Source organism: Amphiura filiformis, chromosome 11 (genome assembly GCF_039555335.1).
Source record: "Amphiura filiformis chromosome 11, Afil_fr2py, whole genome shotgun sequence".
Taxonomy (NCBI): Eukaryota; Metazoa; Echinodermata; class Ophiuroidea; order Amphilepidida; family Amphiuridae; genus Amphiura; species Amphiura filiformis.
The window spans coordinates 53,532,418-53,547,750 of NC_092638.1; the positions used below are offsets into that span (position 1 = coordinate 53,532,418).

At 39.3% G+C, this 15,333-nt stretch overlaps 1 protein-coding gene across 4 annotated transcripts in view; it reads right to left on the reverse strand.

Annotated features, from left to right (window-relative positions):
* LOC140165002 (uncharacterized) overlaps nt 1-15,333 on the reverse strand; it is a 38,063-nt gene that overhangs the window by 4,151 nt on the left and 18,579 nt on the right. For 2 of the 4 annotated variants that reach the window (XM_072188412.1, XM_072188411.1), the window contains exons 2-7: nt 11,047-11,167; nt 8,138-8,221; nt 7,212-7,300; nt 6,155-6,328; nt 1,886-2,023; nt 1,043-1,098 (exon numbers count right to left, since the gene is read on the reverse strand). In XM_072188412.1, coding sequence (XP_072044513.1) covers nt 1,043-1,098; nt 1,886-2,023; nt 6,155-6,328; nt 7,212-7,300; nt 8,138-8,221; nt 11,047-11,167 — 662 coding nt within the window. The remainder of the gene's footprint in view (nt 1-1,042; nt 1,099-1,885; nt 2,024-6,154; nt 6,329-7,211; nt 7,301-8,137; nt 8,222-11,046; nt 11,168-15,333) is intronic. The other 2 variants (XM_072188410.1, XM_072188409.1) reach the window with 1 other exon arrangement.

A 15,333-nucleotide genomic window follows, 5' to 3' on the forward strand; every position in this document is an offset into this window, starting at 1 on the left:
AGCCTACACAGTGTAAACACCAAGGTGGGGTTCTGATTGGCTAATTCAATTGTCTGGCAATCATAACAACAGATCGGTAATCTGATGTCGCTCATTAACAGGGGGTGTGTGTCAGGGTTCGAATTCGTTAAAAAATTTTGCATAGCAGTTTTTGGCCAATTCATCATAATCAGGATACTTGCATATGTGACCCCTCAGCACAACTGAGCCCGGATGTCGCCAGTGCCACTATTGAGATATGCTCCATCGAACTTAACAATAAACAATAGGAAACAAAGGATTTATTGACTGTTTTATTGATTTTCACTACTTAAATGTCAAGTACTATAGACATGATATACATCATTTTAAAGCTAATTTCAAGCAGAATATTTTGGTTGAATATCTCAAAATGATGATTGGCGACTTCAGGGCTCAGTTGTGCGGAGGGGTCACATATAATAAAGCACTATAAAAATTGCTATACAAATGCAAAATTGGGTAGCAGTTACTTCAAAATGTGGAGCATATGCGATACAGCCGAATTTGAACCCTGGTGTGTGTGAATCAGAGCATAATTCTCTGGAAGCTATTGTAATTAGCACCCCTTCCACAATAATAGGAAACAAACCATAGGTTTGATGGTGTCCTATAAAAGAGAGTGCTTTTGTTATGAGGCCGAGCTCCCCTCCTTGAAATGTTGAAAATTCCAACGCTAAAGATCAACTTTGACATCGATAACTAGATTTTTACAAATGTTATTATTTGACCCCTTTCTCCCTAACGAAAGAACTTTTGTAATCCAACTTTTGGCTTCAACATATAGAACCCTGTGATTAGATGATTAGGCAAAAAAAACATCTGCTACATGCCCGATCGACCCAGATTTTAAGAAATTTTGAAAAAAAATATCTTTTTTGAAAATTTCAGGATTTTTTTTTAATTTACAGATTTTGGTGATTTTTAAGGTCATATGCAAAAAAAAAAAAAAATTCCATCCCCCCATGATAGAACAGGGATTTTTTTCCTCGCTTTATGAGCATTCACAAAATAGTTACAATACCTTGCAATGAAGTCTTTGTCACCAGCAACAATAGAGCCAACAGGGCATCCAAGACCCTGTAACAATAAACAATACAGATACATACAGTTGAAGATTATTCAATACAGTTTTACTGTACTGGTTTCTCCATCATTTTCTTCTCTCTTCTGCGCTGTTGGTCGGCTGGGCACATGATTCCAAACTTTCCAATTGCCTGCTGTATCAATGAGTTTTTATGATCCAAGTTCTAGTGCTGTCAAACTTGACAGCCCCTCAAATTCCTAACCCTAAACACCAACCTTAAAGTAAAGAATTGAACCCTTATCACTGACCTGGGAGCAAAATAGGAACCATTTAACACTGATCAACTCAAAATATACACCCTTTTCTCTGATACAATAAAGGCCTAATACTCTGGCCCGGGACTCTGGCTCCCATACGGACTTCAATATTTTTTGCTGTGTATGTAAAATACATGGAAAAAGGCTTTCGACAAAACATGAAAATCACTACCCATAACACCAACTTGTACGCCTAAGTGGCTAAAAAACCTACCTTTTTTGCAAAATGCTTGAAATTGATACCCTTATCATGGCACACGCGGGCCGTGCCACAGGCTGAAATCCCTACCCTTTTCGGCGTTTTTCTGCTTGAGGATGACTTCAAGTTTGATTTGAGTGCCTCCCGGGTTGACTGCCTCCCCCCCTCCCCGGGTTGACTTGACAGTCACACACTAGAGCTTTACCGATTGGGCAAACTGGACTGCTTTATTATGCAATTGCACTCAAGTAAAGTTGATCCAATAGGTGCGACTCTGGTTTAATAACAGTTTAACTAGCCAATGCAAAATATAGTGTTCATTACCTTTGAAAAGCACATTGAGACCGAATCACAGTACTGCACAACAGCATCTGGGGTGGTTCCTAAGGCAACTACGGCATTCATTAGCCTGGCACCATCAAGGTGAATCTTCACATTGTACTTATCTGCAAGTTCCCGCACCTAAAAAAGGCAATGATTATTGAACTGATTAATTGGTCATTTAATTCACTGATATGAGCAGAAAGTTTGGCTCAGTGGCATAAATTTGACTAAAAGTTGCTATGTGTATGTATCTTCCTTTTGGTCTATTTAAGATCAAAATTCACTCACACATGCTCTAGTCTGTGGGTGTCAGGTCAAGGGCCTGGCACATGGGCATCTTTCCACTACCTTAATCATGGCACTTTGTTTGTTCTTGTGGTGAGTACTATGGTTCGATGGCCTGGGCCATGGTAATTTCGAATATTGACATGTAAAATGCTATGGTCAAGTTTGTAAGTTTAAGCTACTACTCACATCAAATACAATACAATACAATACATAGAGCATTTGCGCCATTTCCATAAGGCTCAGAGCGCTTACAAATTAAAATACCTTAATACTACAACTTAAAACTACATTTTGAAGGTGCATCTTAAAAATAATACAAATTACAATATCAATAAGAACATGTTATGGGAACAAATAAGTTTTAAGCGCTTTTTTGAATGCATTTGTTGATGAAGATTGTCTAATATAGACAGGTAGCTTATTCCATTCTTTTGATGCAAAAACTGTAAAAGTTCTATCACCAGCTAAGACTCTAGTCATGGGATAGTCAAGACGAAGATAATCATCGCAAGATCGGAGTTGTCTCTTAGGAACATACAATGATAAGCAATTTGACAAATATGTTGGTCCTTGGTTATGAAGACATTTATATACAAGCAAAAGTAATTTGAAAATGATCCTTTGGCGTATTGGCAGCCAATGAAGTGATTTCAAAAGTGGACCAGCAGAGTGTTTTCGGTCAACTTCAAATACAAGACGTGCTGCCCAGTTTTGAAGACGTTGTAGACGAATAATATGAGTAGATGGTGATGACGAGAGAAGGCCATTACAATAGTCAAACGAGAAAGTATCAATGAAGCGTGTGGCATGATGACATGTAGGTTGGTCTATATATTTCCTAATTCTAGCGATGTTTCGCAGATGAAAAATAACAGATTTGCTAACATTTGTAATATGAGAAGACATAGTCATGTGAGTATCGAAAAAAGCACCCAGATTCCTAATGGTCTTTGCAGATTCGATGCATTCATTTCCAATAGATAAAGTTATATTAGGTGGCAAATGTTTGTTATAATAATATGGTGATGCAGCTATAAAGAATTCTGTTTTACTATCATTTAACGACAGTTTGTTTGCAGTCATCCAGTTTTTTATATCCAATACACAATTTTGAAGTCGAATTATTGCACTGTCAAGATCGCCCGGCACTTTGGGATCAAATGATACATATAATTGTGTATCATCGGCATAAACATGATGAGAAATATTATGATAATTTGCAATGTCACCAACTGGAAGGGTGTACACAGTGTAGCCAACAGGTCCAACTACAGAGCCCTGTGGCAAACCAAACTGCGAGATAATTGGCTCTGAGAGTTGACCTGCTATATCCACTTGGGTAGACCAATCAGCAAGATATGAACGAAACCAGTTTAATGCGGGTCCTTTGACACAAATTCGCTTAGAAAGACGAGAAATTAAGATGTTGTGATCAATTGTGTCAAAGGCAGCTGACAAGTCCAATAATACAAGAAGAATAGCTCTGTTAGCATCAATTGAAAACATAATGTCATTTTTTACTTTTATAAGTGCTGATTCAGTGCTGTGCAGTGGTCTGTATGCTGATTGGTAAGGATCTGCAAGGTGGTTTAAATCCATATGTTCTGTTAGACGTGAGCATGCAATTTTTTCAATTAATTTGCCAACAAAAGTTATGTTGGCAACAGGTCTGTAGTTTTTGAGAACATTTTGGTCCAGAGTTGGCTTTTTAAGGAGCGGCCTTATAATTGCAGAATGAGCTCCTTTTGGAAAAACTCCGGTAGAAAGAGAGACGTTAACAATATCAGTTAGCACTGGAAGAAGTTGAGGTAGATTCTTGTCTTTGAGGTACCATGTTGGGATTGGATCCAACCGACTGGTTTTGCTTGGTGATGACATGATGATTTTCAATATTTCTTCATCAGTAGTTGGCCTAAACACTTCAAGTGGTGGAGTATCATCACAAGAAGAGTCACAAAAGCGATCAGGAACAGTAACATTTTGACTGTCTAGTTTCATTCTGATATTTACAATCTTATTTACAAAATATGAGGAGAATTGATTGGCAAGGTCTGCAGCAGAATCATAGTATGGTAGCTGTTGAACATGTTTGTTGAGAAGCGAGTTAATTGTAAGATAGACATCTTTTGTTGAACATGTAGAAAGTTTGTCTTTGAAAAATGCTTGTTTTGCAGACATGGTGAGTTCATTTACATTACGCTTTTTCAATTAAATAAAGTTCACGATCAAGTTCAGACCCAGATTTCCTCCACTTTCGCTCTGCTCGACGGCGTTCACGGCGTGCAGTGTGAATTGAATCATTATAGTATGGCATGCGGTTTTTAACAAGGCGGTAATGAAGTTGTTGAAGGAGCATATGTATCAAGTAAAAATTTCATTCCAGAGTCATACCACTCAAACATGGCAGTGCTATCATGACGAATGTGAGATGGTTGATTAGAAATAAGTTCATCAAGAGATTTTGCAAACTTCACATTGTCGATATCACAATATTTGCGTAGAGTAGAAACAATTTTCATGGGTTTAGGTTTGGAAAAGTACAGACCATCCACCAACCGGCAAAGTCCACATGCTTTATATGCTGTGAATTCTCGCATATTCATGAGGGCCTATTGTTCCATCGACTGTGCATAACAAATGACACATGCGTTGCGTGCCTTTGCATTTACACAATAGAGTGTAATATGTCTTTGTGTTTAAGCAAAAGACCTTAAAAATATGTTGTATGTGTGTAGAAGTTTAGTCTGTCTCACTTCATGGAATGATTGGCCCTCATTAACAGGTGATGCTGCATCAGGCTGGGACTTTACCTGGTGGTAGTTAGTCTGTATCTTTACTTGTCTGTGATGAGCAAGCTGAAGTGGTATAATGAAAGACAGAGATAAAAAGACTAAATCGTATCTGACGTCATCTGTCAATCAAACTTGAGCACGGTTTGTGTTGTGATGATGACTTGCTGAACGCGGTGGTATAAGCGGGCGCCTTATTGTTAATTTTGCACCTTCAAACATAAAAACATCTCAAAAATTAGGTCTTTACAGAAGGAAACTTTCTTTCCCCGTCCCGAAGGCACCATGTCAACAATACCTAGAAAAGTTGCTTTTTGCCTTGTAAATGTATGTAATTTTTCACCATTTTCTGCTATTCCTTTTCTCTAATCGGCACCAGATAAATCGGCCTTCCTTTTACGCGCTATTAACCAATCAATGATCATAGGGAATTTGATTGCCAGTGACGTCAGATGCGATTTAGTCTTTTTATCTCTGTCTTGCATTATATCAAGCATACCATCCCTTTGCATAATACTGACTGCAGAGTGCAGAGGGTGACTTTTTTTCATTTTCAGTGCAAAGCCATTTTTGTAAATTTCTCTACCCGCATTCTGTGAATCAAGCGAGGCACTTCACAGCTTACATATCGTCGGTCGCAACACATAGTGGCGTAGAGTGATTTTCCTAATTGTCCGTTTCACATAGTGGCATATAGCTTTAGAGCTAACTAAATTATCCTATAACAGTTATTCCTTGTTAACCATTAAAGACACAGTTTAATAGTTTGAACCTTAAACTTCAATTTCAAATGGAATCGGGCCACTGAGAGATAACAGTGGAGAAGTATAGACCCCGTTACTAGTAGCATATCCTTCAAAAACGGTTTGCTCGGAGACATATTTTGTCCTTCACGTACATGTGTTGCGACCGACGATATGGATGAATAATAGTAATCTGACATTAGATACTGTAAAAGTGTAAAAATGCGCTACATTTATTTCTGCACTTTTCACGTTCCAAGCTGCTACTGCGAAAATAACAATGCGCGAATATATTCCTTTTGTGTATAGGTCAATGTAAGGAAACTTAGAATCACAAATTTAAAAACAAGGGAAACAGTTCAAAATTGACAAGGCGCGAAAATTTAATCGCGCAAAAATTTCCACTTTTACGGAAATCATGATGACATGAAAATTATAACCCAATTCACCTGTTTGAGGTAGTCTAGCGGTAACACCCTGCCACTGAATGTGTTTTCTAAACAGATGAGTCTCGTAATCGGCCAGTGAGGATCGGACCGCCACCTGATCTTGGCTTCCAGGTCTTTAAGGCACAGCTTACCATCAGGTGAAGTCTTAACAGCTCTGGCATTCACATTAGCAATCTAAATGGGGAACAAAAAGGATAATGATAAAGAGGTAAATATGATACAGTTATATTCCCTGAAAATAGGCTAAAAGCACCTCCCTTTCACCTGGAGTTGGTATTGACAAAGATGCATATTTTCATGATCACAGTAATCAGGTGCAAGTATGTCTAATTCGGCAGTGTAAACACACACATACGAAGGCAGTTCGTTGTAACACTACCAAACTGGTTGTGGTGAAACAAATTGTAGAGAGTGTGCTGGTATTGACAATTGCTATCTAAAAAAGGATACAATGGGCTATGCCAGTTGAAATCCATACACCCCGGCCCTATGATGACCTAAATCTCCCACACAGTGAATGTAGATTTCAAATAGAGTCACCATAAAATGTTGGCACTTTATACAGCACCTTTCACATGTATCAAAGCGCTTTACATTTATTCCGCTGTTGTTAGAATATGTCAGGTGCCATACCATACAAAGCTCCCCATTTCACCCCTGGGTAGAGAGAGGCAAGTAAGGTAAAGCGCTTTGCCCAAGTGTACAACACAATAACACTGCCAGGGCCCAACCTCGCAATCCTACAATTGAAAGGTGAAGCCTGTATCGCTGCGCAACCGTGTCCCCATACCCAGGTAACCCCATTTGAAATTCACACTCCCTGTGTGTGAGATAAAGGTCATTTAAAGGTGTAACTGGAATAACACAATAAAGATCAGGGGTGTGACAGTTCCTCTTTTCAACCTATTTTCTCATTTTTGGTTGGCAAAATTTACATGTTTTCAGTCCATATTTGGCATTTTACACTGATTTTCAGTAATTTTCCTCTTTTTTTGGTCTGTGACCTCTCACACCCCTGAAAGATAATTGTTATACAACCTTTGTGGAGATGGCTAACCTGAGAGATGCCAGCTTGCTCCCAGACTAAAATATGACATTCTTCTCCAAGCAGAACTTCTTCTCCTCTTCCTTGACAATGGGCCATAACTATAAATTATACAAGAAAACATGGAAGGCATAAATTAAGCCCTTGAGAACTACTGCAATTCTACTGCATTCCTGATTGGCTAATAATGTGATCTATTCCTCTGAGTGACCAATTAAAATACAGCTTATGAATGTTTACTCATTTCTTTTCAGATCTATCACCAATCTTACCATGTTGCTGATTGGCTCATTAAATTATATTAGTCTTCTCTTAACCAATCAATAGGTAGTACTGATAGGATTAAGAGCATTTTCAAGGATATATAGAAAGATCTGCCCTTTGTTCTTTGTAAAAGCGCTTAGGGATATTGGTATAAAGTGCTATATAAGTATGGTTTATTGTTGAAGACACATCATTTAAAGCCATATTATAACATTTTCAAACAAAATAGATTAGCATTTCTTTGCCAAAAATGTTAGCTTTTACTGTCAGATATATCCCTTTTATTTTTGAGCCGAACAACTACGGCAAAGCAAAGAAAATTGAATTTACTACCAGCGCACATGTCGCCATACGCACGTACCACTCCTTCGGTCATGTTATAGTACAACCTTTTGTTGTGTATATCACCGTCCCATACGCTTAAATCGCACTGTGTGTTATGAACATCGTGTATGCGTTCGACTAATAATTCCATCGTAATAATAAAACGCCGAATCCGGCGTTTTATTCAAAATCTCTGATTTTGACAAAACTACAGCACCTAGAGGCTTGATTTTTGCAGGCTATATTGGTTTAATAAAGTACAAATTATTTAATCGTGTAAAAAATGAATTAAAAAATTCAGTGAGGCGTCCTCCTCAGCAAATGTTATAATATGGCTTTAATGAACTTACTAGACACAAGGTTACCCATTGTTCCAGTGGGAACAAAGAGGGCTGCTTCTTTCTTCATCATCTTAGCAACAGTATCCTGCAACTCTACGAGACAAACAACAAAAGCATAGTTAAATGGCTAGCCATGTTTGAGCAGTATAAAAACATTTTGGAGTGTTTAAGTGAATTTCTGGGGGGTAAAGTGGATTTGGGGGGGCTAAAATAAATGTAGATTTTTATATAGCGCTTTATGCCATAAACAGCCTCATAGCGCTTTACATTTATTCCGCCATCATTAGAATATGTCGGAACCATGTTTGCAGCCTACAAGTGGTGCAGGGTCCATCAGTACAACGACTGTGACTACCCCTAACAGCTTCCCATTGCAACTGGGTGGGGTGAGGCAAGCGAGACAAAGCGCCTTGCCCAAGGGCGCAACACAGTGGTGGGATGGGGAATCGAACCCACGCACGTCGAGCAAGCTCTCAGATTATTATAAGTCCAAGGCCGTAACCACTGAGCCACCGTGCCCGGCTAAGGCACTTTATGGGGGGAAAATTGAATTTCAGTATGGGGCAAAAATTCTTCACTTTGGCAAGTTTTGCCCAAAGTGGAAATATGTTATTTCTTATTTTGACTGGGTGAAATACAAATGTAGCAAGGACAAAGACCATGAGAAAATACCTCCCTGTACTGGTGCTGACACTATTTGAGTAAACAAAATACCCCCCCCCCCCTTTTTACACATAATTCAAAATTTCAAAATCCACATATATATAACATCATTGTGCATGGATGGAGTGCCAAGGGTTCCATTTTGATGATGCTAATGTACTGTAAACTGCTACGTACTGTAAACCTTGATATTTTCATATTAATTTTTCAAGCGATTCAGTGGGGTTCTCCGTGATTACAAACAGTTATCACATAATTCAAGATTTCAAAATCCACATAAAACATCATTGTGCATGGATGGAGTGCCAAGGGTTCCATTTTGATGATGCTAATGTACTGTAAACTGCTACGTACTGTAAACCTTGATATTTTCATATTAATTTTTCGCGATTCTGTGGGTTTCTCCGTGATTACAAACAGTTACACATTAAAGCCTATGGGTAGAAAATGATTTCACAGGCTTTTAAGTTTGTGGTTCTGTAATTAACCGAAAATTTCCTGCTCTACAGTATCACTCAATACACTGCCAAAATATTTCAAGCAAAATAAAGGTTACACCATTTGTCCACTTCAAACTCTAAATGTTTACAGCAAAACAAGTATGCCCTATTAAACGTGTAAGACATCTACTATTTCCATGGTAAGACTATGTGTCTGTGCTTTTGTAAACACTGGCAAAGAAGGACATGCATATGAGAAATCATTGTAATTGCAGCAACACAGCAACTGTTAACTGTGGATGAGGATGGTGTTTCTACATCCAATACAGCAAATTTGCCAGTGTAGAGTTAGGTCTGCACTTGGACAGTAAAAAAGCATTTACGGCTCTAGCTACTATGGGCTATTTGCGGGGAGGAGATAAGTTTAAGTGACCGCTTATGGGTTCGAATTTCAACCAGCCTAATCATGAAGCTCCCGTGGCCAAGTGGTTAAGGCATAGGTCTCGTAAACCTGAGGTCCTGGGTTCGATTCCCAGGCGGGATCACTTTTTCTCCTTGTCTCCTTTATTATTTGCGACGGCAAACCTGGTGAAAATTAATGTTTATTTATATAATTCCCATTGATCATGCCACTGTTTTTCCGTGTTATATTTCCTCACAGGAGGATGGCAATTTATTTCACGATTTACGGCTCTAGCTACTATGGGCTATTTATGGGAGGAGATAAGTTTAAGTGACCGCTTATGGGTTCAATTTCAACCAGCCTAATCATGAAGCTCCCGTGGCCAAGTGGTTAAGGCATAGGTCTCGTAAACCTGAGGTCCTGGGTTCGATTCCCAGGCGGGATCACTTTTTCTCCTTGTCTCCTTTATTATTTGCGACGGCGAACCTGGTGAAAATGAATGTTTATTTATATAATTCCGTCGATCATGCCACTGTTTTTCCGTGTTATATTTCCTCAAAGGGAGGATGGCAATTTATTTCTCGCATTTACGGCTCTAGCTACAATGGGCTATTTGCGGGGAGGAGATAAGTTTAAGTGACCGCCTATGGGTTCGAATTTCAACCAGCCTAATCATGAAGCTCCCGCGGCCAAGTGGTTAAGGCATAGGTCTCGTAAACCTGAGGTCCTGAGTTCGATTCCCAGGCACGATCACTTTTTCTCCTTGTCTCCTTTATTATTTGCGACGGCGAACCTGGTGAAAATTAATGTTTATTTAGAATAAGTAGAGTCCATGGTAAAACTACAGTTGGACAGTAAAAATTCAATGGGTGGTTCAATATCCATGTTTGCTGGTGTTTGCCAGTATTTACACAGGGGTGAGTTACACCCATCGAATGTGTGTCATCGGCCCTCAGGACTGTAGGAACCCATGGATTCAATTCATGTAGGGGTGAGTGTATAAGGGGAGCAGGTTTGTACTCAGGATTTTTTGCAGGGGTGTCGAATTTCCAAAATGTGGACCTTTTTCCAAATTAAATTTGCTTACATGTAAAAACTGGACTGGACATTTCCTGGTCTATTTTGAACAGTTTAACAGGGTACATTTTAAAACTCCCAACCCCCCTAAAAAGTGGACCTTTCTGTCAACTTTGTCAGGGGGGGGCACCCCATACCCCCTCCCCATGCATACCAGCCTTGGAGAGGTGTGTGTGTGCAAGTGGGGGTGTGTGGGGGGGCACTACACCCTGTACACCGGCCTAGGGTAGGTGTACTGTGTGTGTGTGGGGGTGGGTATGCACCCTACACCCCACTACATACTGGCCTAGGGGAGAGGTGTGTGGTGTGTGCGGGGTGTATGTGTGTGTGCTTACTATTAACAGAAGGGTCTTCTCCAAAAACGTCATCCCCAACTTCAGCTTCAAACATGGCCTGTCTCAATTCTGGTGTTGGCTTTGTCACTGTGTCACTTCTCATGTCAATAACTACACTCCTCTGCAAGTATTGGAATCAATTTTAGGTTACTTTGTGGCTGCTTAGTTTGATTAACTTTTGGCTTAGAACTTGTGATTCTGTTTTTTATTTCATGACAATATAAATAATATTCATAACCTCATGAATATACATGAAGCCTGTGATCCAATCAAAAGAAATTGATTTCCTGACCGCGCACTCATTGCGCTGTCATTAATAACCCACAACGACTCCCTGAGCCTCAAGGAAGAACAGATGATTAATTATGTTTTCAACTGATTCAGTGCCCCAGGTTAAAGAAGAAATAAAACAAACAAAGCAAACACCTGGAATACACCGAGACGTGCTACAATGACTTCTGCGAGCGGGTGCGTGTATATGCTAAGCATTATGGCAATGCACGCGCCCACACGTATACAGGGTGCAAAGAATATATTCTTGAAATACAGGGTGTAACTACATGTAGATATTCAGAATTATTACTATGATTGAAATATAGAATTTTGTTTGAAATCACATGCAGTGTAAATTAGATATATGGTGATCAGGAAATGACTGTAACCCGTACCATGAAACAAATTTAACAGACAAAAATACAAACAATTGTGAATTATTCACAATTCAAAGTGGTACGCCATCAACATGACTGTCATACAATGTAGTACCTAAGGAAGACAGGTGTGTCACACTTGTGACCTGGTCCTACAATGTACGAAATGAGCTTAAAGTCGCAAGTTGGTACTCCCCATTCCAGAAAAATACAGCACTCATTTTTTTGGATTAAAAGAATATTATCCTATTTTGCAAATGAAACATAGCTATTCTCTTAATCCTTGAGTTAGTCCTAACTGGCTATAAAAGTCAAATTTAAATATTTAAATTTAAATTTCAGGGAAAATGGTCCAAAAACATGCAATATTGCATGTTTTCTTTCAATTATAGTCACAAAATTGTAAGACTTGGCACAAGTCTAAACATTCAAATTCTTGAGTATAGGGTAAGAGTTAGCTCATAATTTTAATATTATATTTATTTTTGATAATTGATTATGAAAAAGATTGGAAAATGTGTTTTCCAAAAATTAGAATGCATAACTTGAAATTAGTCTTTGGGCTTGATTGTCACAGAATACGAAAAAGGGTGAAAAACATGCTCAAAATGCATGTTTTTGGCCCTTACTTCCAAAACTTGACCAAACATTAAAATCTTACTTCCGAGTTGGTTGATGCGCACCTGTACAAGACAGTTGTATGTCTTTGTAAATGGGCTATTCCAGATGTATTCCGTACCCCTCCCCCTATGGAAGACATTTAAAAAAAATATAATTCCAGCTGGAATTGAGATGTGTCTAGAATTCCAGCAGTCATTTTTAACACAGATTCCGGCTGGAGGGTATGGAAGACATTGAGATTAGGTGAAATTCCGGCTGCTAAAATTAACAAAATGGGGATTGTGAAAGGCCATGATGTGCCTATGGAAGACATTCATATTTCTTAATATTCCGGCTGGAAAATGGTCAAAATGCTCCAATTCGCAGGATCTTCACTTATGATCGCCATCTTGATTAACCTATGAAAGACATTTACAATTACTTGAATTCTGGCTGGAAACTGAAAAATGTTCTAATTCCAGCTGGAACCCTATGGAAGACATTTACATTTACTTGAATTCGCTGGCCATATTACCACAATTCCGCCAGTGTCTTCCATGGGGTTTTCCTGACATGTGAATTCGGCTGTCAATTTAGCCCCGAATTCCAGAAGTGTCTTCCATAGGGGGGGGGGGTGCGGAATACATCTGGAATAGCCCAATGGGGCATTCCGCAAGCCAGTAGTAGATAATGGGGCAGTCACAAAGGACATACTATTGGCTCATACAGGTGCAAAAAACATCAACTCAGTCAGTAGGTCTCAAATTCCCAACTTGTGACTTTACGCTCTTTTTGTGGGAGCAGCTGTTACCAAATTGATAGGCAAAGTAGTGAACTTGCTTTCATTGAGTTAAGACACACCTTATTTTACTCTGAGCTTGTTATCTTGTTTGCTACTGAGTTCTATTTTGACTTGCCTTCAGTTTTTGACTTGAATTGTTTTTAAACTACAGCATGTAGTTTTCGCTGTTTGATTATATATTTTGTTGTCTGTCCCTGAAGAAGACCAGCTTATCTGCTCAAAACATTGGCTGTATTTTTGTTTTGTCTACTATCCCTGTGGTTTTGGATTTTTACTAGTGCAGTGTCTGTGTACTTGTTCCCCACATCAAGTAGGTATAACTGGCTTGAATCTTTCTGTTCTAAACTTATGGGTTCAATTATAATTAAGCAAAGGCAGGGCTGGATTTTTTGGGGGGCCCTGGGCCAAGCCAAAATTTGGAGGCCCCGAAACTCACCGTCAGGAAGGCATGTGCATGATATGGCCAAGTTTTGGTTTCGGTGTAAGATCAACGGTGTTGGCGGAAGCACTACAATTTAGAGGGAGAAGAGCATAGATTTGACTAGGACATTTACGTGCGAAAACATTTCAATTTCAGACTGTTATAGCCCAAAATGAAGGTGAATTTTGCTATAACGGGCCAGTGTGCGCAAAGCATGCAAAATTGTGTAATTTTACCCTATTTTGGCCCAAAACATGGGGTTTTGGGGCTAAAAAGGAAGATGCACAGGGCAATTTTGGGGGCCCCGAAAATTTGGGGACCTGGCCTGGGCCCGGGCCCGGGCCCATCTGGCCCAATGGTAAATCTGGCACTGAGCAAAGGCAGGGTTTGTGACACCCCTGGCACAGCCATGACATCCAGCACAATGGTTGAAATGAACTTTGAATGATAACTTCTCGAGGCAACTTTAATACCATGGTTGGGCTATAGTAACTTTTAGTATTGTCAACTAACACCAATACTTTAAAAGAGTACAAACGATACTCGCCTGGGAATGGAACCCAGGACCTCAGGTTTACGAGACCTGTGCCTTATGGGAGCTTCATGATTAGGCTGGTTGAAATTCAAACCTTCACATAAGCGTTCACTTAAACTAGGCACCGGAGTTTCGCGCGATTTAAAACGGCAAAATGCGCGGCCGTTTTTTTATAAAGCACGAAAATGCGCGAAAATTCAAGTCAAAAAGCGCAAAAATGCATTTTCCACCACTTTTTGTATCCATTGATGAAGTCACACGCAATTCAAAGTAAATCAAGTATGCCGAATTCTGCACCTATTTCACACGTGCTACTCCGATGTTTTTCTCTCCATGAAGTTGATACATTATGTGAACAATGCAAATTTTCCATGATAGTCGTCATTTATCATTTGGTCGTTATAACGACCAAATGATAAATGACGACTATCATGGAAGACTGAGTTCCGCAGTCTAGTGAAAAGCTACTACTGTACTGTACAATAAACATTTTAATGCATAACTGTACTTTTTTGGCGTCCAAATGTTGTTTTTGTCATGAACTGATTCGTATATCTCGCGTGCGCTCTGTGACTTATATCCTACCCTTCTTCGCTCAATCAATTATGCATATGATTAATGACGTCACTCATACATACGATCGATGTAAAGAATTAACTACCACACATGGTAACACGTCATGGAAAAAATCGGACATTTGCATATCACGGAAGGGCTTCCGGGGAGGATATTGTGCTGGTCTGGACTCACATAAACAGGCGCTGGGCCTGCATCAAATGGAATATTGGTGAATTTACATTGAAAAGTAGTGTGTTTGGCAAAATTCTCAAAATTCACGATGGACCACCAAAATCGCGATGGACCCCCAAAATCGTGATTTTTTGCGCTTTTTGCGCGATCGCGCGAAACTCCGGTGCCTAACTTAAACTTATCACCTCCCCGCAAATAGCCCATAGTAATTAGGGCCGTAAATGCGAGAAATAAATTGCCATCCTCCCTGTGAGGAAATATAACACGGAAAACAATGGCAAAAGTGATATAGTTGATATTGTGTGTGTTAAAATAAAGTAGGCAAAGTATAAGACTTTAATTAATAATTTGTGATACTTCTGACGAGTTGTCGTAAGACATTTCTCGACAGAAAATAAATTGATATTAATCTGCGATGTTATAAGGCCCGCCGATTATGAGCTGATCAAACTCTACATGGATACATGTAGTACTAATTGGTATATTGAACTGTGAAATATACATGTACCAATATCACTAGTATCAGTGG